At 42.1% G+C, this 23,112-nt stretch overlaps 2 protein-coding genes across 12 annotated transcripts in view; one reads left to right on the top strand and one right to left on the bottom strand.

Moving 5' to 3' along the window:
• Nucleotides 1–23,112, bottom strand: part of C2H8orf88 (chromosome 2 C8orf88 homolog) — a 129,778-nt gene that overhangs the window by 31,908 nt on the left and 74,758 nt on the right. The window contains exon 7 of one of the 10 annotated variants that reach the window (XM_045007734.1): nucleotides 20,209–20,437. The exons of 8 other annotated variants lie outside the window; for them this stretch is intronic. In XM_045007734.1, coding sequence (XP_044863669.1) covers nucleotides 20,411–20,437 — 27 coding nt within the window. In that variant the 3' untranslated portion in view covers nucleotides 20,209–20,410. Of the gene's footprint in view, nucleotides 1–20,208; nucleotides 20,438–23,112 lie in introns of those variants that run through there. One more of the 10 variants, XM_045007732.1, reaches the window with a different exon arrangement.
• The window catches only part of NECAB1 (N-terminal EF-hand calcium binding protein 1), a 130,633-nt gene that overhangs the window by 91,950 nt on the left and 15,571 nt on the right, over nucleotides 1–23,112 (top strand). For both annotated transcript variants that reach the window (XM_045007723.1, XM_045007722.1), the window contains exons 6-8: nucleotides 8,054–8,190; nucleotides 15,391–15,503; nucleotides 19,637–19,713. In XM_045007723.1, coding sequence (XP_044863658.1) covers nucleotides 8,054–8,190; nucleotides 15,391–15,503; nucleotides 19,637–19,713 — 327 coding nt within the window. The remainder of the gene's footprint in view (nucleotides 1–8,053; nucleotides 8,191–15,390; nucleotides 15,504–19,636; nucleotides 19,714–23,112) is intronic.

The raw sequence follows: 23,112 nt of genomic DNA, 5'->3' as shown, positions 1-23,112 counted from the left end.
CAGGATAATGTATCCTATTAACATTTCTTTATAGAACCTAAAAAATAACAAGGTACTTTGATTGGAGAGAGAGCTAAGACTTGATTAATTTTAACATATGGTAAATAAATATAGGCGATTTTGATGCTCCCAGCTACATAATTAACTCTGATGATTCATGGGTGGTTTAACATCTGAGATTTCAACAGTTTAAATCTTCCAACAGTGCAATAACTAGCTTAACAGCTTATCCTGGTGGTGAAGAAAAATATTTGACATGCAGTACACTGTGTGAGGTATCTTTGATCACACAGATGTTTATATTTGAGAACACAGTGCTTCCAAAGCTATTATCCAACATAGGAAATGAATCATTTATATCCAAGTTTAAAGGTAAAAAAAAACAAAAAACATGTTTACATGCTGATTGCAAACACACACTCACAAAACAAATAAAATAGTATATCCAGGAAATTCAAAGACAAGGCTTAATAGCCAGAGGACACCCCATCCATAATTCACACCAAAGACACAGTGAAGAGTTAAAAACACACATTTTATCATGTACATCTTCAAAATAGGTTTTCATTTGGAGCAGGAGTAACTGTTATTTGACAAATTTTCCTAAAAGCTTGAAATCAACAGGTCCTCCTCACTTACCTTCAGGTGTCTTCTGGGGTGAGGCCCAGTTACCTGAAAATTTCCCTCTTCCCCAATGTATACCTTACAAAAGCTTCTTGTATTTGAATATATCCACAAGTTTGCAAAATTGGTTATAAAAATGTGTACTGCAAAATTTGCTAAAGGAAGACTGGTAACAACATAGTCTCTGGCCCGTTTTCAGGCTGCAGTTGAAAGTTCAGAATGTTATGTTGTAAGCTCCTGAAAGTAGGAATAATGGTCTAATTCAAGGTGCTGAAGCCTGTGCCTCACTTCAATCACATGAGTTTAGAAATAGGCCATTAAGCCTGATTCTTAGTCATGCTGGGGTCTCTTAACACCTGACAGCATAAACAGACCTTAAAGTGAGAGCAGGTGTAGTTTACTTTGTGGATCCTTTATGCTGTGCCACTTAGAATCATAGAATCATAGAATCTCAGGCCAGGTCTATAGTTACTGGGACTAGGTGTAGCATCACAGAAGTCTATTGAGCTACACAAATGCACAGGAGCAGATGATCTGACCCAGAACTTTTAAGGTAAGATTATTTTCCAGGAGCATACTTTTTTACATTAAGTTACAAATCCCTCATTTGAGAAAAAAGTGCACATGCACACCTTTTATATCTATCTATCTATCTATTATAGATAGATAGATAAACTGTTCCACTGTGGATACATAATGAAATTATTGAGTGTGGGGAAAGGGGAGAGACAATGACTCTGTAGCCTGGTGATTAGCACGTTGATGGGGGAGACCCAGAATCCAGTCCCCACTGTTCTAATTGTTTTTTAAAAAATTATATATATATTCCATATTTATAGTATGTTTTGAACTTGGAGAATTCTTTACTGAAATTCAGAAGTCTAATGTTATTTTGAGAACATACAAATTCCTTTTATGAGTCAAAAGATTTTATAATGCATCCCAATGGGAAAACTTAAATGCATGAAGGGTGACAGAAAAGCCTGTTATTTGAATTGTTGCAGAGTCTGCTTTGTTTCAAAGGAAGCTTTCTGTTTTAAACACATATACACTTCTACCCCGATATAACGCCACCCGATATAACATGAATTTGGATATAACCCAATGCTCCAGGGGGTGGGGTTGTGCAATCCGGTGGATCAAAGCAAGGTCGATATAACGCAGTTTCACCTATAAGATGAAGATTTTTTGGCTCCCAAGGAGAGCGTTATATCGAGGTAGAGGTGTAGTTGATTTCACCAAGATCTTTTTGATATCAAAATAAACCTCAATACCAGGCAGTGGCATCTTCAAAGTAGAGCATGAGGCATTACAGCATACGAGCACACAGCATTATTAACAACCAGCTGACAGACCAGCACACATCCTATGACTTGATAGTCTGTCAATAATTAATGCATGGGAGAGGAAACGTTGATGGGGAGGACAAAGATAATAAGGAACCCTGTGGATATGAAATACAGGAAAGCTGAAGGAAGGGGATGGCACGTGAGGGCTACATTCACAAAGAAATTTAGACATGCCAACACTGAGCATTACCACCCTAACCTGTAAACACCTAAAAAAAATCACTGGGATTCCCAAAGCCTGAGTTAGGTACCTAGGCTCCCTATACGATGAATGGGGAAAGAAAGGCTCCTTAGACTATGATTCACAAAGACCAGCATACTAGGCAGAAAGCTGCCTAAACTAGCTAAGATGATGGGTGTGTCCTAAGCCCCACTACTCTCAGGGAGATAGGCGCCTATGTCCAGCCAGCAGGGAGGCACCTCTCTCAGCTCATGATTCTTTCTGCAAACCCTCTGATGGAATTAGGCACCAAAGCTGTATCTGCAAAGAACTGTGGTGAAGAGGGCCTCCCTCGTAACTTTTAGCCCAGTGGTAAGGGTACTCGCCTGGGATGTGGGAGGTCCCTGATTCAAGCCCCCACCCACCAATGATGGGAAAGGATTTGAACAGGGTAGTGCCCTACTGACTAGGCTAAGATACAATCTGACATGAGGCTCCCTCAGTCTCTCCTGGTGAAGCTGTACCACTGTGGATAAATAATGAAATTATTGAGTGTGGGGGAGGAGGAGAGACAATGACTCTGTAGCCTGGTGATTAGTGCATTCATGGGGGAGACCCACGATCCAGTCCCCCCCTGCTCTAATTATTTTTTCAAAAATTATTTAGCCACCACGTAATAGCTTCAACAGGAGAGGCAGAGGAAACCCTACATCAAAATGCCCCATAGTCTAGGGGTTAGTCAGCTGGGGGACTGTGGAATGGGCTTGCCCACATCTCAGGTGAGTACTCTAACCACTGGGCTAAAAGTTATGAGGCAGTTTGCTCAAAATGGCTGGTGAGAGCAAGATCACCTATAAGGACCCATTTGGATAGGCAAGCTCAGACCACGCTTATCAGATCAAACCCCGCAGGAACAACTGTCTTCTCCCAGTTCGTGCATCAGCTAGGGCTTGGCTGTCTGGCATGGGGCTGAGGTGAACATGCTCGGAAACATAGGCACCTAGGGAACTTCTACTGCAAATACTTAGGTGTGGAATGAGTTTAGGCACCTACAGGGTTTGGCAGTACCTGAATGGGGATTTTGTGAATCCTAATGTGGTCTGATTCTGGGATTTAGGTACCTAACTGCCATTTTAGGTGCTTAAGTCCATTTGTGAATCTAGCCCTGAGAGTTTTAATGGCAATCTGTCATTTCAGCAGCAGTTTTCAGTGAAACGGTAGAGTGGCAGCTGTTCAATATTCCATATATAGGCCCCAATCCTACAATGAGCTCCACAGTGTGGAGTCCCATGGAAGTCAGTGAGGTTCCCAAGAGGTGCCTACCAGATAGAACAGCTTGAACAATTGGGGCCACTGTTTTTTAATAAAATGTGTTTAAATTGGCTGAATTTGTTGTTTAACTGTTCTATCAGCTACAACAGCAAAGGTTTTGCAAACATAACCAGGCTCTTTGTTTCATGCATGCTCTGTTGCCAGATGCAGCTGATTGGAAACAGTAAATAATTTTGGTAGTGAAGCTGGAGAAGGGACAGAATCCAGCTCAAATGCTCTGAAATTTGCAGCCTGGGCCCTAGTAATCTCTAATTACCACCATTTTTTCATACAGGCTGACATATAAATTACAGAACCATTACGAGGAAATAATGTACAGTAGATTTTTTTATAGCCTTGCATTGATAAAAGAGCTGCATTGTAGAACATACACAAAAATTGAAACTACTTGTCTTCTCTGGAGAAGACAGTATAATCAGTGTTTAAATAACATGTGAATAACTTCAGAGCCTACTTTAATGGTGCAGATAGTCCCATGTTGCTGAGGCAAAGTTACACTTTCAGGACCATTACTAATAACACCTTTTGGTTGAAGAACAGATGCTCTAATAGTCAGACTTCTAGGATTACCTGGGGGAAAATAGAGTAGGATTGAGGACTTTTAAACATATAAAAATATAAAAAATTCATTATACAAAGAAACCGTATAGCTCTGCTAAAATATGATGCCAAGCTTAATCTTGAACACCTCAGATCGTAACTTGCTCACATTTCACATAACCCTGAAATGAGTACACATGAAAATCACAGTGGCTTCTTCCGATGAACAGTGAATGGGAATAAAAATTCAATATTCACCACCACAGCTGCCTGCAGTACCCTGGCCTTTTAACATGAAAGAGATATTGTTGTAGTGTAGTCATTGCAGTGTGGAAAACAATTCATTTTTAATGAATCAGTGGGAGTTACCCGTGTGAATAGAAGACAAAAGGGAACCCCTTAGTATTGTACACGGACCCATATTGCAGTCTAGTTTTAGTAAAGGAAGTCTGCTGTTTGAGTGCTTAGCATTCAATGTGGAAAACTGCTGAAGATTGAAGGGTTATTAATTTGGGTAAGAAGTGGCACGGTCTAGAGATCTAAGCACAGACCTAGAAACCTGGGGTTAGATTCTGGGCTATTAGATTCTAAGAGAAAAGCACAGTTTGCAGCCCAAGGAACAGGGATCAAAGGTTGTTTTAAGCTGTTTTTGTGCCCCTCCAATCCTGGGCTGCTCCTGAAGCTGGAGAGGCCTCTAATTTAATTTAGACAGCACAGAGGACCTGTCTAAATTATGGCAGCCTCCCTGGGCTGCCCTATGAGCTGTAGTGCTGCCTGGAATCTTTTACCCCAATACACCCTTCTCACTTGCACCCCACTCTGACATACCCCTATGCCTGTGGGTCCTAAGGAGGCAGCCTTAGAGCTATCATCCACAGTGCCTACACCAGAGAAATACTCCTCAGGATGGATATGGAGCTTATTTAGGGTTGCCAGTTTTCTAACTGCACAAAACCAAATGCCCTAGCCTTGCCTCTTCCCGAGGCCCCGCCCCACCCCTTCCCTGAGGCCCTGCCCCTCGCTCACTACGTTCCCCCTCCCTCGGTGGCTTGCTCTCCCCCACCCTCACTCACTTTCATGGGGCTGGGGCAGGGAGTTGGGGTGCGGAAGGGAGTGAGGGCTCTGGCTGGGGCTGTGAACTCAGGGGTGGGGCCAGGGACGAGGGGTTTGTGGTGCAGGAGGGGGCTCCAGGCTGGAGGGTTGGTCCGGGGGATTCAGAGTGTGGGAGGGGGCTGCGGGTTGAGGCAGGGGGTTGGGGTGTAGGAGGGGGTCAGGTCTCTGGCTGGGGGTGCGAGCTCTGGGGTGGGGCTGGGGATGAGGGGTTCAGGGTGTGGGAGGGGACTCTGGGCTGGGGGAGGGGATTGGGGTGCAGAGAAGATGAAGGCTCCAGCTGGGGGTACAGGCTCTGGGGTGGGGCTGGGGATGAGGGGTTATGGGTGCAGGAGGGGGCTCAGGGTTGGGGTGTGGGCTTACCTCGGGTGGCTCCTGGTCAGCGGGGCTAAGGCACGCTCCCTGCCTGTCCTGGCTCCGCACTGCGCTCCGGAAGTGGCCAGCAGGTCTGGCTCCTAGGTGGGAAAGCCAGGAGGCTCCGTGTGCTGGTCTCGCCCGCAGGCAACATGGTTCCTGGCCAATGGGAGTGCGGAGAAGGTGCTCAGGGCGGGAGCAGCGCATGGAGCCTCCTTCCCCACACCTAGGAGCTGCTGGCTGCTTCTGGCGTACAGCATGGAGACAGGACAGATAGGGACTAGCCTGCCTTAGCCCTGCAGCATTGTCAACTGGACTTTTAACGGCCCAGTCAGCATGCTGACCAGAGCCAACAAGGTCCCTTTTTGACTAGGCATTCCAGTAAAAAACTGGGCGCCTGGCAAACTTAAGCTTATTCGCCACTCCAGCCTTTTTACACATCTGAAAGGAACCAGATTGGGGGTCAGGATTCACCCCAAGAAATCTTGTTTTTAATCTCGATTCTGATAGTTACTCCCCAATTGGTCTTAAGGAAGTCACCTAAATTCAGAGTCTGTAAAATGGGAACAATTATATCTCCCTCTTTTCACAGGGCTGCTTTGAAAATTAAATACATTTGTAAAGAATTTTGAAGATGAAAGAGACAAGGTAGATGAGATAATATCTTTTATTGGACCAACTTGTGTTGTTGGAAAGTACAAGCTTCCAAGCTACACAGAGCGCTTTTTCATGTCTGGAGAAGGAAGCAAAGTGTCTGAGCTAAATACAAGTTGGTTCAGATGAAGACAAATGAAAGACAGATGAAAACAGCTGCACCCATATTATTGTATAATCATGGCTTCAGTACTGAAGGAACATTACAAATTACTGTTTTAGAAATGATATATTCTTTTTTCCGTGATTATTGCATTCATTTCTGTTCTGTGCTTTATTGCATATATATATATATATTATATATATTTTACCTTGTGAATCACTTGTGCATATTCCCAATTAGAAGATACTTTGCATGGAAATTATTTTAACGGAGGGCCATGTTTGATTTGTGAGTATATCCTAAATATAGGGAAATTTTGTAAAAAGTAGTATTATCAAAGTTCTCATTTCTGATTGATCTTTGTGGTTTTGAGGGTTATTTTTATTTTGCTGCCAAGATGACACTTTTGGTGGCTGTTTTATCTATAAAATCGTATCTATATCCATGATACAAAAATCTTACTAAAATAAAATGCAAATATTAAACAGAAATATTAACAATGTGCACTGTGCTGAAAATAAGTACAAATAGGCAGCAAAAGACAGAACAGAGTCCTTAGCCCTTCATTTTAAAAGAGGTTTATGAAGATTTAATTGGAAGTTTTAAATGAACTTTCTGGTTAAGACAAAATTAATTGTTTAAAAAAAATATCAAAAAGGAAATTAGGGAAAATTGATTCCAATGACTATACATTAGAAGTTATGAAATGCGGACAATTGATAAGTGCAGCTAAAGGTATCAGTGAAAAGTCTACATCTTGTAGGGTTAACAACAATAAGAAGGAATATTTAGAATATATCAGAAATAAAAGAAATATTAGAAATGGTATAGGCCAAAAATGAGATAAACATAGCAAAACTATTCAGAAAATTAAGCAGTGACTTGATCATGGTTTATAAGTACTTCCATGGTAAAATGATTTCTGATTGTAGAAGGTTCCCAAATCTAGCACCCAATTATAAGATCCAATGATTGGAATTTGAAACTAGACAAATTCAGACTGGAAATAAGATGCAATTTTTACTTAACAATTGGAACATCTTACCTAGGGATGTATCACTTAAAGTTTTCAAAATCAAGAACTAGAAGATATTTAAAGCTCAACCAACAGTTATGGGTTTGATGCAGGAACCACTTGGTGAAATTCTATAGCCTGTTGTATGCAGGAGGTTAGAGTGGATGATCAAAATGGTCTCTTTCTGGTGTTATAAATCTATGAATCTATAACTTAGCGACACGACTCAAACTTACATACCTAAATACCCATACATTTATTTGAATATGTTACAAAACTATAATCTGTTGTTTTAATGGAAGGCCATTGTTCTATAGTAATTTCCACCATTAATTTGCTGCACAGATTGCAAAATTATTCTCATTAAAGATGAACTTTCAGCTCTTTACTCGGGCAAATATAAGCCCTATTCCTGCAATGGTACTTTGCACAGAGAGTCTGCCCCTAAGGATCCTTTTGTAATCCGTAAGGGCATATGCTACCTTGAGGCTCTGTGGAATTTACATTCATATTAAGGTTAGAACTGGTTGCAAATTATTCATCAGACTGATTTTCAAATGAAAAACATCCTTTTCTCAAAACCAAAATTTTCCAAGGGGAAATTTCCATTTTGCTGAAAATTTTTGATTTTTTCCATCAGGAAAATCAAAATGTTGCCTGCCCACATGGAAGACTTTTGTCAGTTTTACTTTCTGCCTGCTGAAGCTTTCCCAAAGATCTGCATCTCCTGTTTTGGATTAAGGATGGTTTTTCGCTCTCTCATATTTCTAATATATTAGACTAATTCTCACCAATATTGTGCGTAATTTTAGGACTATCAAAAGGCCTCTAACTTGGAACAGTTTGTGACTCGTTTCTTACTGAAAGAAACATTGAATCAGCTGCAGTCTCTCCAGAACTCCCTGGATTGTGCCATGGAAACCACAGAGGAGCAAACTCGTCAAGAAAGGTGAACGAAATGTTTCCCCCAGTTGGGTGTATGTCAGGGGCCAGGAACTAGGGGTTAAGTGACATTAGAAATAAAAGTTCTGTATCTAAGATGCTATGTGGATTTAAAAATATTCCAGTGAGATGCACTTGACATACCCTGAATTTGCAAAGACTGTTTTGCATTTTATTTTGATGTCTTAGGCCACGTCTATACTTACCCGCCGGGTCGACGCGGCGAGTTCGACTTCTCGGAGTTCGAACTATCGCGTTTGATCTAGACGCGATAGTTCGAACTCCGGAAGCGCCGCAGTCGACTCTGGTACTCCACCGCGGCAGGAGGAGTTGCCGGAGTCGACCTTGGAGCCGCGGAGTTCGCTTCCACGGCGTCTGGACGGTAAGTCATTCGAACTAGGGTAGTTCGAATTCAGTAGCTGAATTCGCGTACCCTAGTTCGAACCAGGGGCTGTGTGTAGACCAGGGCTTAGAGACTAAATAGGACACTAAAGGACAAATCTTGCACTCCTTAGTCAGATGTCAATGGGAGTTTTGCCAGAGGTAGGAGTGCAGTATCTGGTTCTAAAGCTCTGATCCTCTGATAACATGTGGGTTCACTGCTTCATCTATGAGAGTGCAGCCATTTTGTTGCTACTTGGGATGCTTATTTTGCTTAATTTATTTTATTTCATTTCTTTGGAGCCTCCCAAAACATAAAACACACTGTAAGAAATCTAACGTTGTCAGTACAAAACCTTAGTTCATTAGTCTTTCCAAATAAAAATTTTCCTATTAATAGACTCTCTCACAAGAACTATGGCTTCTCTACCTAACAACAACATGAGACCCTACCAAAATCATCCCTAGCCCCTCCACCTACAAGTTTCCCTAACTTCCCTAAATGCCTGTCACAAAAGATGCACTTTGCAGAGTGCCCAGAAAGTTAACAAATCTGGTCTCTGGCAGACCAAGAGGAGAAAAATCAGCATCTTGAACTCCCCCTGGAAACTTATTGGGATCTAATGTAGTGCTCAGATTATTGTTCTTATAGGGTTCCTTTTTGATGCACTCCTCAACTAGTGGGCAGCCACATTTTTCCATGTAACTAGACCCTCTAAATTGACCTATTCTGAAGCCCTGTTATTATCAACACCATTACACACTGCCTATAGTGGTTTATGCAAGTATAGATGGTTGCCTGGCCCCAGCATACATCAAGCTCACTTGTGCTTAGGCTACATCTACAACTATAAAACAATCTAAGCTTGTTTTTTTTATTATTATTATTTTAACATCTACTACAAATGTGTATTTTCCCAGCAAGCACAGATTTTGGTTTAACTTAGGCCCAATGCACACTTACGCATACATGTGTGTTTTCAGGATCAGGGTCTTAGATGTTAAAGGCACAATCCTGTAAACTTTTATTCACATGAGCAGTCTTTACTCGTGTGAGTAGTTCCAGCGAATTCAGTGTCACCACCCACATGCGTAAGATTTGAAGGATCAGGTATTAAAGCAGCTCATTGTATTTGAAAATATATTTTGGGGTTTTCTCTCTAGTTTTTCCTTTGTTCTCCCCAATCACTGTGTTACTATACCTGTGTCTGAATCCATTTCTCAGCTAATCCTAAAGTGCTACCCAGAATATTCTTGGTGACTTTTCAAGTTGAATGGCACAGCAAGTTGCTGGTTTTGCCTCTTAATGCTGCTTTATGATGGATAAAGACTGTTTCAAAATTTAGAATGTTTTAAAATGTGTTTTCTCTTGATGTTTTTAATATTAGAAATGCCAGGTCCTTGTTTCCTTTGCTTTGCTGTTGGATGCTGGCATCGCTGATACTTGAATAATAATGTGACAGAGGGATATTACCTGAACTGCAGATTTCTTTCCCAGAGCAATTAAGGAGGTTGGGAATGCTGATTTTCACATAGTCTAAGGCCTGGTCTACACTACGAGTTTATTTTTAATTTAGCAGTGTTAAACCAAATTAACGCTGCACCCGTCCACACAATGAAGCCCTTCATTTCGATATAAAGGGCTCGTAATATCCATATCTGTACTCCTCCCTGACGAGGGGAGTAGCGCTGAAATTGGTATTGCCATTTCCAATTAGGGTTAGTGTGGCTGCAATTCGATGGTATTGGCCTCTGGGACCTATCCCACAGTGCACCATTGCTCTGGACAGCAATCTGAACTCAGATGCACTGCCAGGTAGACAGGAAAAGCCCCGCAAACTTTTGAATTTCATTTCCTGTTTGCCAAGTGTGGAGCGCTGATCAGCACAGGTGACCATGCAGTCCCAGAATCAAAAAAGAGCTCCAGCATGGACCATACGGGAGATACTGAATCTGATCTCTGTATGGGGAGATGAATCTGTTCTATCAGAACTCCGTTCCAATAGACAAAATGCCAAAACATTTGAAAAGAATCTCCAAGGCTATGATGGACAGAGGCTACAACAAGGACTCAACACAGTGGTGAAACTTAAGGCGCTGAGACAAGTGTACCAGAAAGCCAAATAATCAAATGGATGCTCACAGAGGGAGGGGCGACTGTCGACTGTAGCTATCCCACAGTTCCCGCACTCTCTGAAAACCATTTGAATTCTTGGCTGAGCTCCCAAAGCCTGAAGGGTCAAAAACATTGTCACGGGTGGTTCAGGGTATATGTCGTCGCTCCCTCCCCACCCCCCGTGAAAGCAAAGGGAAAAAAATCCTCTCTCGCCTTTTTTCAGTGTCACCGTATGTCTACTGGATGCTGCTGGCAGACACGGTGCTGCAGTGCTACACAGCAGCATCCCTTCCCTTCCCTTCCAGACGGCAGACGGTACAGTATGATTGATATCCATCATAGACTCATAGACTTTAAGGTCAGCAGGGGCCATTATGATCATCTAGTCTGACCTCCTGCACAATGCAGGCCACAGAATCTCACCCACCCGCTCCTGTAACAAACCCCTAACCTATGTCTGAGTTACTGAAGTCCTCAAATCGTGGTTTGAAGACTTCAAGCTGCAGAGAATCCTCCAGCAAGTGACCCGTGCCCCATGCTGCAGAGGAAGGCGAAAAACCTCCAGGGCCTCTGCCAATCTGCCCTGGAGGAAAATTCCTTCCCAACTCCAAATATGGAGATCAGTTAAACCCTGAGCACGTGGGCAAGACTCACCAGCCAGCATCCAGGAAAGAATTCTCTGTAGTAACTCAGATCCCACCCCATCTAACATCCCATCACAGACCACTGGGCATACTTACCTGCTGATAATCAGTAACTTACTTAAAGAACAGCAGCACTGCGCCATACAGACTGTATTTCCCAAGCCTCAGTTCAGAGCACTGGCACTGAGAACATCAGGTGTATGTGACTACAACTTTTGCAGTTAAGACCACACAAAGTCATTGTCGTCCCGTGAGTGCTCCTGGCTGGCCTCGGTGAGGTCGGCCAGGGGCGCCTGGGCAAAAATGGGAATGACTCCCGGTCATTCCCTTCTTTAAGCTTTGTCTAATGGAGATTCAGCCATGTCTGGAATAGCATAGCAGTTAGATGCTGCCCTCTCCTCCCTGCTTTGAGGCAACAAAGTCAGTGTTGTTTCAAATTCATGCATTCTTTATTACTTCGTCACACAAATGGGGGGATAACTGCCATGGTAGCCCAGGAGGGGTGGGGGAGGAGGGAAGCAACGGGTGGCGCTGTTGCAGGGGCACCCCCTAGAATGGCATGCAGCTCATTATTTCTGCGGGATGTCTGGGGCTGTGACCCGGAGCGGCCGTTTTCCTCTCTGGTTCTTTAGTAGGCTTGTCTGATATTCTAGGCAGAATGACTCTCCCTTTAGACAAAACTTAAAGAAGGGAATGACCTGGGGAGTCATTCCCTTTTTTGTCCAGGCACCCCCGACTGACCTCAGGGAGGCCGGCCAGGAGCACCCATGACAGTAGCAGACGGTACAGTATAACTGGTAACCGTCATTGTCAACTTGCAAAGCAACAGACGGTACAGTATGGCTGGTAACCGTCTTTGCTAACTTGCAAAAGGCAAGGGGATGCTGCAGTGTAGCGCTGCAGTACCGTGTCTGTTAGCAACATCCAGTAGACATACGGTGACAGTGAAAAAAGGCTGAACGGGCTCCATGGTTGCCATGCTATGGCGTCTGCACGGGCAATCCAGGGAAAAGGATGCGAAATGATTGTCTGTCGTTGCTTTCATGGAGGGAGGATTGAGTGACGACATTTACCCAGAATCACCCACGACACTGTTTTTGCCCCATCATGCATTGTGATCTCAATCCAGAATTCCAATGGGCGGGGGAGACTGCAGGAACTATGGGATAGCTATGGGATAGCTACCCACAATGCAATGCTCCGGAAATCGACGCTAGCCTCGGTACATGGACGCACACCGCCGAATTAATGTGCTTAGTGTGGCCACGTGCACTCGACTTTAAACAATCTGTTTCCAAAAACCGGTTTCTGTAAAATCGGAATAATCACGTAGTGTAGACATACCCTAAGACTAAGAGAAGCGGGGAGGGATATGGGATGGCTTGATATTTATGATGCAAAAACAAACATCAAAATATTTAAAGAAGGAAAGTTTAAGACCATCTTTATACATCATAAAGGAACAATAGAGTGACTTGGATATCTTGTTTGGTTTTGAATCACAATTCTCCTTTCACTTCCATATCTTTACATCAAAATATAAGCAAAGTGATTTTTATGAAGCTGTTTTCAGTTTGAATTTGGGACACTTCCACTGAGGTCCACCTGTGCTATTGGTTTTCCCAAAGTCACTGATAGCACCAAATAGGTTTCCAGTGGATCTAAAAGAGAGTATTTTGTTACCAACTCTCCTCTTTGTTAATAGTCTGGTGGGGCAATATGGAGATTTTTTGTCTAGGACTCTAGATATAGCTGTTCCTAAATGCCCTATAGCAGTGGTGGGCAACCTGTGGCCCATCAGGGTCATTCACTGGCGGGCCGCAGGACAGTGTTTATATTGACTGTCTGCAGACACGGCCGCCTGCTGCTCCCAGTGCCTCCCCGTTTGCTGTTCCTAGCCAATGGGAGCTGCGGGAAGCGGTGCAGGCCACAGGGAGAAAGTGATTTAGGAAGTGTCATTTACTCCTTCACCTAACACAAGACCCAGGGGTCACCCAATGAAATCAACAGGCAGCAGGTTTAAAACAAACAAAAGGAAGTACTACTTCATTCAACACATAGTCAACCTGTGGAACTTATTGCCAGGGGTTGTTATGAAGGCCAAATCTTAAACAGGGTTCAACAAAGATTTAGATAAGTTCCTGGAGAGTAGGTCCATCAGTGGCTATTAGCCAAGATGTCAAGGATGCAACCCCCATGTTTTGGGCATCCCTAGCTCTAACTGCCAGAAGCTGGGAGTGGATGATAGGGGATCACTCAATGATTGCCTGTTTTGTTCATTCCCTCTGAAGCACCTGTCATTGATCAGAAGACAGGATACTAGGCTAGATGGACCATTGGTCTAACCCAATATAGCTGTTCTGATGTTCCCTCCTCACAGGTCACCATGACATACAAGAGATGAAATGAGACTGAAAAGGGCTAAAGAGCTGGTGACAGAAGTCCCAATCCAACTGCATCTTTAAAGACTTACGTTGTAGCAAAGCTTTGGTCTACACACAGATTCAGCTAAACTGGTGCAACCCTCTAGTTTAGATTCTCTTTACAGGAGTATAAGTGTCTTAAATTGGTTTAGTTTAAATTGATTACAAACAGGTAATCCAATTTAAGACTCTCCTAAACAGATTTAAGAGTGTCCACATCCGGGGATTGCACTGATTTAATTAACTCAGGGGGAGGGGGGTGTTATATTGCTGCCTGAAGTGGCTAGGAATTGGGTAGTATCCCTTTAAATAGTTAACGAACCCTCTACTAATCATCGTCTTCTATTTTTCACAAGCCACCAGGTGCTTCCAGAGCAGCAGTGTGAGGGCCGGCCTTAAGGGTGGGTGACATGGGGGTGACCACCCAGGCACCATGGTCAGAGGAGCGCCATGGTCAAGAGTCTGCAGAAGGGCTGTGCTCACCCAGGAGAAGGGGATAAAAGGGACTGTGTCCCCTCTCTGCCCTTCCGACAGCATGACACCTGCAGCACTGCCCCCGCTCCATCTGCTGCCGCTCTGCCTGCTGAGCGGCTGCCAGCTGCTTGGGGAGCAGTACATTTTCTGTTAGGCCGCCCATGAGCATTGTGCATAGGCTTTGCAATGTAATACATAGTTAGTAAACATACTTATGTGGTCCCCACTATACCCGGGTGGTTCCTTCCTGTTACATTTGTTGAGTAAAGAGCAAAAGAACACTACCACCCATTACTGTAGTACCTGAGTGCCTTCCGTATAAAATCAACAGCAGTAGTGAAGTCCCCAGGGAATTTCTAAGCAAAAACAGTGTGTAGACAAGCCCAAAGTTTCTTTGCCTCTGCTATAGCATCTGCAAAGTCACAAACAGTGGGGAAATGGATAGCTCGGCTGAAATTTATTCAGATAACTATTTGGAGACTACTTACAAATAATGAATATAAATCAGGATTGGTCTGAAAACAATTCACTAACTAAAGAGATGGCTATATTCCAAACTTACATTATTTGAAACAAACAATTTGACCAGCCATCCTAACTGCAGCCATAGCATTAAATATTTTATTTAATGGATATATTTCAACACAGCTCTTCTCACTAGTGTACCTGGCCCTCATTCTATACTATCCATTCCTGGTCTTCTTTGCTTCCTAAATCCCAGATTAAAATCCTTTCACAATGTTATTTATCATGAATTTAAAACAGAAAATTTCCCTTTTCAAGTGACCATATACGTTTTGATCCTTCATTAGTAACTGATCGCATGACCCCAGTGCCTTTATGGGACCCACTGAAATCAGTGGGGCTCAGCTCAGATCCAAGGGCCTGTAATAGTGGTTCCTAGTACAGGACCAGGACCACAGTACAGACATGCCACCAATTTTATGTCCCTATAGGATATTTGTGAGGTACTAACTTTCCTTCTTTTTCCTCCTCAGTGAGTATTAAAGTGGACACAGCTAACTGTAGCAGTAAAAGCCTAGAAAATCACTCAGTAGTTTCAACAGATTTCTCTCTCTCTCACACTCCTTTTTTTAATCAGCATCCTGACAGCAGAAGGAAGACAGAGACTTTGGCACATGGATTAACTACTATCTGTTTCTATTTAGACAAGGACCAGCAAAGCCGGAGGTGCTCTCAATTCAGTGGCCAGGAAAACGTTCAAATCGAAGATTTCAGAGGAACAGTAGCTTATCACCAAACAGTCCTCATTTAAATACAGGTATTGTCATTTCAACTTTTAAATGTATTTAAAACACACACAGAAGCAAGGCAGCCATGTATTTGTCCTCAAAATTTTAACCAGCAAGTACAAATCAACGAATGTGCTATTATAGCTGAAAGCAATCTTCAGTTTAATACAGCAGCCATTAGCTCTAGCTGTTGAAGCAGAACAAATAAGCATACTGCTACAGCCTCAAAGTGTCCCCTTCCATAACGCTGTTTTGCCATCCTGAAGGATCATTGTTTTTGTGCTATGAACTGAAAACACCAGTCTATATTTCTTAGCTATATTTATAGATAGTGGTGATGGGAAGAGATGGGATTATAATGAAGAGGGGGGAAAAACACCAAGAAATAAGTTTATGCTGCCTGCATTACTCACAGAGTGGTCATGTGTCATGGTCGATGGGAGAAAGTGTTTTTATGAGAGAGAGAGAGAGAGAGAGAGAGAGAAAGGGGGAAAATAAGGACATTAGCTTGAGGCACAGCAGACATCTCTTAGGTTGATATGAAGAATTAGAAATGACAATTTTGCCTTAGGAAAAAGAAATATTGAGAGGATACCAAGCCAAAGATAAATGTTGGAATTGTCACTAACCCAGAAAGGTGCAGGAAAGGAATCCTCAGCCTAAATATAGATCTCAGGACCATGACATTCGTGCAACACAGACACCGCAGAGCATGATGGGGAGGGATTGACACAGCCCACTTCTCTACACCTGGGCTCTTGGCCATGTAATTCTTCCCATCTGCAGGTGATGCGTCCACTTCCCCCCATGTATTCTCTTGTGAAGCACCTTCTATGGTACACAAAATTGGTGAAGAGTCCCCATTGCATAGGCTTTCTGTGTACCCTATCCAGCAAAATTAAATGTTCACAGTGTTAGGCCCCCTGTCCTGCTGTGATGCAGTGAATTTTTGGCTTTGATCACTTTTTCAGGATAGGGCGTCATGTAATTATGTTACCACTAAGGCTGTCGATTAATCACAGTTAACTCACATGATTAACTCAAAAAAATTAATCGTGATTAAAAATATTAATTGTGATTAATTGTGGTTTTAATCACACTGCTAAACAGTAGACTATCAATTGAAATTTATTAAATATTTTTGGATATTCTTCTACATTTTTAAATATATTGATTTCAATTACAACACAGAATACAAAGTGTACAGTGCTCATTTATATTATTTTTCTTACAAATATTTGCACTGTAAAAATGATAAACAAAAGAAATAGTATTTTTCAATTCACCTCAAACAAGTACTGTAGTGCAATCTTTGTCATGAAAGTGCAACTTACAAATGTAGATTTTTTTTTGTTACATAACTGCACTCAAAACCTAAACAATGTAAAACTTCAGAGCCTACAAGTCCACTCAGTCCTACTCCTTGTTCAGCCAATCACTAAGACAAACAAGTTTGTTTACAATAATAATAATAAGATAATGCTGCACGCTTCTTATTTACAGTGTCACCTGAAAGTGAGAACAGGCATTCGCATGGCACTACTGTAGCCAATGTTGCAAGATATTTACGTGCCAGATATGCTAAAGAATAAAAAATAATGTGATAATTACTTAGTGACTGAACTGCTTGGGGGACAATTGTTTGTCTCCTGCTCTATGTTTTAGCCATATTCTGCAATATATTTCATGTTATAGCAGTTTCGGATGATGATCCAGCACATGTTGTTCGTTTTAAGAATACTTTCATTGCAGATCTGACAAAACGCAAAGAAGGTACCAATGTGAGCTTTCTAAAGATAGCTCAAGCATTCAAACCAAGTTTAAGAATCTGAAGTGTGTTCCAAAGTCTGAGAGAATGGGGTGTGGAGCATGCTTCCAAAAGTCTTAAAAAAGCAACACTCTGCTGCGAAAACTACAGAACCTGAACTACCAAAAAAGAAAATCAACCTTCTGTTGGTGGCATCTGACTCAGATAATGAAAATGAACATGCGTCAGTCCACACTGCTTTGGATTGTTATCAAGCAGAACCCGTCATCAGCATGAATGCATGTCCTCTGGAATAGTGGTTGAAGTTTCAAGGGACAAATTAATCTTTAGTGAATCTGGCATGTAAATATCTTGTGACACCAGCTACAACAGTGCATTTGAACGCCTGTTCTCACTTTCAGGTGACATTGTAAACAAGACGAGGGCAATTTTATCTCCCGTAAACAAACTTGTTTCTTTTAGCGATTGACTGAACAAGATGTAGGACTGAGATGACTTGTAGGCTCAAAAGATTTACAGCGTTTTGTTTCTGAATGCAGGGTTTTTGTACATAATTCTACATTTGTAAGTTCAACTTTCATGATAAAGAGATTGCACTACAGTACTTGTATTAGGTGAATTGAAAAATACTATTTCTTTTGTTTTTTACAGTGCAAATATTTGTAATAAAAAATAAATATAAAGTGAGCACTGTACACTTTGTATTCTGTGTTATAACTGAAATCAATATACATCTCTACCCCAATATAACGCGACCTGATATAACACGAATTCGGATATAACACTGTAAAGCAGTGCTCCGGGGGGGGCGGGGCTGCGCATGCCGGCAGATCAAAGCAAGTTCGATATAACACGGTTTCACCTATAACGCGATAAGATTTTTTGGCTCCCGAGGATAGCATTATATCAGGGTACAGGTGTATTTGAAAATGTAGAAAACATCCAAAAATATTTAAATAAATGGTATTCTACTATTAACAGTGTGATTAATTGTGCGATTCGTTGTTGTTATTTTTTTAATCACTTGACAGCCTTAGTTACTACATTTCTAAATCACAGCGTACAGTGGAAAATCTATATCAGACCACTTTTAATTATTGTGAAATTATAAAGAATTAACAAAGCATTTTCCGCAAACAGTTAATCTAATGTACTTTGTTAGACAAGCCTCTTCTGTTTCAGAATTCCTATTTTCTTAGCACAGTTTCAAGGTTTCTTTTTCCTAAGGCAAAATTGACTGATATCTTCATAATGACCTAGGAGATTTTGGCTCTGTCTCCAGCTACAATCCCTGCTTTTTTTCTCCTCCTTCCTTTTACTCTGAACATCAACTGTGATATTTAATCTTAGTAATGCATGCATCACAAAGTAGGTTCTTAGATTCTCTCTCTATGCTATTGTCCCATTTTTTTCCTTCTTCACTGCTCATAAATATAGCTGATAATTATTGTCTTGTGTTCTCTGTTCATAGTGCCAAAACAGTGACTCCATGGTTTGACAAACTTATAATGGTATATGCAAAATATCTGTATTAGGTACATCTAATTGGTGGCACCCACATTGTGGTCTATGGACCAGTGGTAGTCCATGGAGCCCCCAGAGAGTTGGCTGGTCACATGGCGCAGGCTTCCCTCATTTCCAACTGTTAAATTGCATTAAGACACACAGGGAAATTATGTGATCATGAATGGGAGGAGAGATTGTCCATGTGACAGCAAATGGGAAGAGAGATGGTCCACAAGACAGCATCTCTGTTAAGAAGTGGACAACACTAAGAAAAAGGTTGAGATCCCTTTCCTAAGTTGCCAATTACTGTTATCAAAGAGCTAAAAAAATGAAAGGTTCAAGTCTCCACCTCTCCATGTATCTGAACTTGTGTGTGTTTTATTCTCTTCTCCTTCCTGTCTTCTTTTTCCCTGTCATTGACTCACTGTAAGTTGTGGAAACATTACTGGTGGAAGGCTTGAGCAACAAAAAGGTGAGGCTTGCATTCCGATCTGTACATAGGTTAGGGCTTGGATTCATTTCCCTGGACAAGCAATTCCAACAGAGTTTCAACAATTCCAACAACACCCAATAGAGTTTCAAAACACTGGCGTTAACATGGAATTCAGTTAAAAAATAAAAAAGCTCGATAGTTTCTACTGCATCCTGTGAAGAATCATGTGTTTTAGGAAATCACTATTACAGGAAAAATTGTTCGTTTCATTTACTAGTTACGCATAAACAAATGTTAACAATCAAATTCATCCTAACCTTTTTTCAAGATGCAAAATAAGTTACAAGCTAACAAAACATTCTTACATGTGTATTTATAACAACATAAAAATAAGTAAGTACATTACATCCCAGCTTTCAGTAACATTTTATCTTCATTATTTATGTTTCTGAAAGGTTGGTTAGAGGAAGACAACCAATGGATGACCCAGATAAACAGACTCCAGAAGCTGATTGACAGGCTGGAAAAGAAGGTATATATTTCCTTTTATCTGTTCTCTCTCTCTTATTTTCAGTAAAGATTTCTGAAGCAATCCTGAAACCATATATGTTTTTCCTGCCATGTCATATTCACATTGCTGTTCCAACTAATAATGACAGCAACTAGCACAACAGCTACATGAGCTAAAGCACATTACATGCCCATGTCTCCCTTTCATCTTGCTTATTCCTATTGGATGATTTCATAAAAAAACAATAACACTTCACTGAATATTCACAGCTCTTGTTTTCCTGAGTTGGTATCTGTATCTGCTGTATATGTACATGCATGGCGGGAGGGATAGCTCAGTGGTTTGAGCATTGGCCTGCTATATTATTATGCAAAATCAACTACCCTCTGTTAAGTATCAGAGGGGTAGCCATGTTAGTCATGTAGCCATGTTAGTCTGGATCTGTAAAAGCAACAAAGAGTCCTGTGGCACCTTATAGTCTTCCAGCTCCTCCTACCCCAAGGTCCCCGGCTCCCTCATAACAAACAGATCAGACTTCACACCCTTTTGTGCAAAGATATGAAAAATCACACTCACTTGTGTCTGGGGAATAACATTTTATATATCTTATCTGTATTTATTTTCCATTCCGCAAGCACAGGGTCCCCAGTGTCCATTCGCTGTAGGATCGGGGAATGTTCTTCACCTTTTCCTGTTTGAATCTTCCCACTACAACTGGTCACAAATTCTCTGATGGCAGGGTTTTCTGTCAGAAAATGCCAGTTGGTCAAAATCAAAACATTTTGTGGAGATGGTTCTATTTTAACAAAGTTCCAGTTGAGTCCTGTTTGGCTTTCTGTCAACTTGCCCACCAGCCTGCCAAGTGGCCTGATGGGGAGCCAGGAGTCTGATAACCCTGGCTTCTGACTCAGCTAGGGCTTCCAGCCTCCCAGCTCCCCTTCAGCACATTGGATGGGATGACAGGGGAGCTGGAAACCTGGCAGCCCTGTGAGCACCAGCTCCCAGGCTTGTGGCTCCTTGGCAGTCTGAGCATCCAGGGCCCACAGCTCTGAGGCAGCCTGCAGTCCCTGAGCTGGGACCCCAAAGTTTCCCAGAGCCCACAGCTTTGACTCCCCTAGAGCCAAAGCTCCATTCCTTTTTGCAGTAAATTTTGAAATATCAAAATCCTCCACAAAACAAAATCACTCTTATCTGTACAGTTCTTCCCATTTCCAGCTTGAGTTGCCATATGGTATCACATCATTACCAACCAAGGCAGTGGGGTGAAAGTCAGCCCTGCACAGAGGGCCAGCACAAAGCCTATGTGTCAGTTAAATCCCACTTCAGATCTATTTGGAAGGTTTAAGTGGTGCATAGCCCTTATTCAGGCCCTCTGCATAGGGTGAATTTCACCTTAGACCAGTCTTGTACTTTCAGATTTATAGAAGGAATTTAAACATTTTTAAATTTGCCTGTCAAAACTCTGGGGCCATTTTTTTCCCTCAGTTACATAAATACCACAAATTTTGTAGGAGAGCAGAATTTGGCCTACTTCATTCTACAGTAGGGCAAAATCTGCAGTAGTTCTTGTTGCTACTTTATGTTGTGATCTCTTGCTTCACCTCTTTTACTTTATTCCTGTCCTTGCAGCTTAGTATGAGAAGTATATGGAGACCACAGGAAGTATAATGAGATGCAGTTTCCTGCATGGTTCTCTATCTGAAGTCTCTGTGCTGACAGATGAGCAAACAAATAGTTTCCTCACAAATTTTGTGATTTCCCATCCAAATTCTGCATGAGATGCACAGCAGTTGATGAGTGAATGTCATTTCACTACTGACTTATTCTGCCACCTGCTGTTGGTGGTGCTCCAGCAAATACCATGTTTACTTAAACTCCACTAGCAGCATCGCATCTGCTGTTTGCTTTTAACCACCTATTCTGTTTGCACTGGCAAAATGCCTGCTTCCCAAGGTTAAGAAGTCATTGCCCAATTGTATTCATGTTTGGGAAAAGAAAAAGCATCTTTAAATTTCTTACACAAAGCAGCTCCTACAGTGTGTTGCCATTTCCCACAATGTAGCCTGTTGCAATTTGCGAAATCCTGAATTTTGCTTCACGTCTTTATTACAAGTATTTCTTGTTTGTTCTGAAGTGTGAAGAAACTGTCTCTGGTGCTAAAATACCCCTTTGTCACTGGGAATGTCTACAATTCAAGCTGGAGGTATAAATTCCAGTTCAAGGAGACATACCTATGTTGGCTCTTGGACAGGTAGGTAGTCAGGGTGGCTAGCCCCTTTGCAGCTCACAACTTCACTCTATTTTTAGAGCAGTGGCTCGATCAGCGCAAGCCCAGGTATATCTCTTCAAGCTGAAATTTACACTTCCAGCTCGACATGTGAACATACCCACTGGGTTACAAGTATTCTCATATGTGTAGCATTAGAGGGCCTGATCATCAGTGGGCATTTGCTAACTTTGTACATGCACTACTTGATGTGTCCACACAAATCAAAGATTTGCCTGTCCACATCTAGTAGTATGCATATGAAATAAGTAGGTACATTTGCAATCTCACAAATGCACCTGCTTGAAAATCAGACTAATTGCAGGCAGGTAGTTCTACCCACATGCAGTTCTACTTTGTGCCTTTTCCTTCTCCAGAAGTTTCTTTAATCCAGCAGATGTGTTTAGAAGCTAATTTACCACCTCTAGCACAGGGGTTCCCAAACTTGGTTCACGGCTTGTTCAAGGTAAGCCCCTGGCGGGCCACGAGACGCTTTGTTTACCTGAGTGTCTGCAGGTATGGCCGCTCGCAGCAGCTGCGTTTCGCCGTTCCCAGCCAAAAGGAGCTGCGAGAAGCAGTGGCCTGCCCCCGCCACTTCCCGCAGCTCCTGTCGGCCGGGAACAGCAAACTGTGGCGACTGGGAGCTGCGAGCAGCCGTACCTGCGGACGCTCAGGTAAACAAAGTGTCTCGCAGCCTGCCACGGGCTTACCCTGAACAAGCCGTGAACCAAGTTTGGGAACCACTGCACTAGCATATATACTGTTCACTGCTGCAATGTGGATTCTTGTAACTGCATTGTTGGCTGTATGGAAGATTTCCCAGCTATGATTGCTAGCAGTTGTGGAAGACTCTTCAAGGCCTAATTGAGCTTCCTTCTTCTCTTGGGCACATTTAGCAGCTACTTGTTAATAAAGGGATTTGCTCATAATACTACCTATGAATAAAATCTACACAAGTTTCTCCTGTACAAGACCTATATTATGCTAAATCTCAGGGTTCGTTCATTCATTCCTACTTGCCTCATTTGTGACATCTTCAGCAGAGCTTTTCTTTTGTGAGTTAGATCTAAAATATGAATGTGACTGAGCAGATTTATCACAAATTAACAACTTGCTTCTCTGTCTAGCTATTAATGGGATTTGAAATCTCTCTC

This window comes from Mauremys mutica, chromosome 2, assembly GCF_020497125.1.
Source record: "Mauremys mutica isolate MM-2020 ecotype Southern chromosome 2, ASM2049712v1, whole genome shotgun sequence".
NCBI lineage: Eukaryota > Metazoa > Chordata > Testudines > Geoemydidae > Mauremys > Mauremys mutica.
The sequence above is the reverse complement of the archived record's forward strand: the minus strand, read 5'-3'. Positions and strand labels throughout refer to the sequence as shown.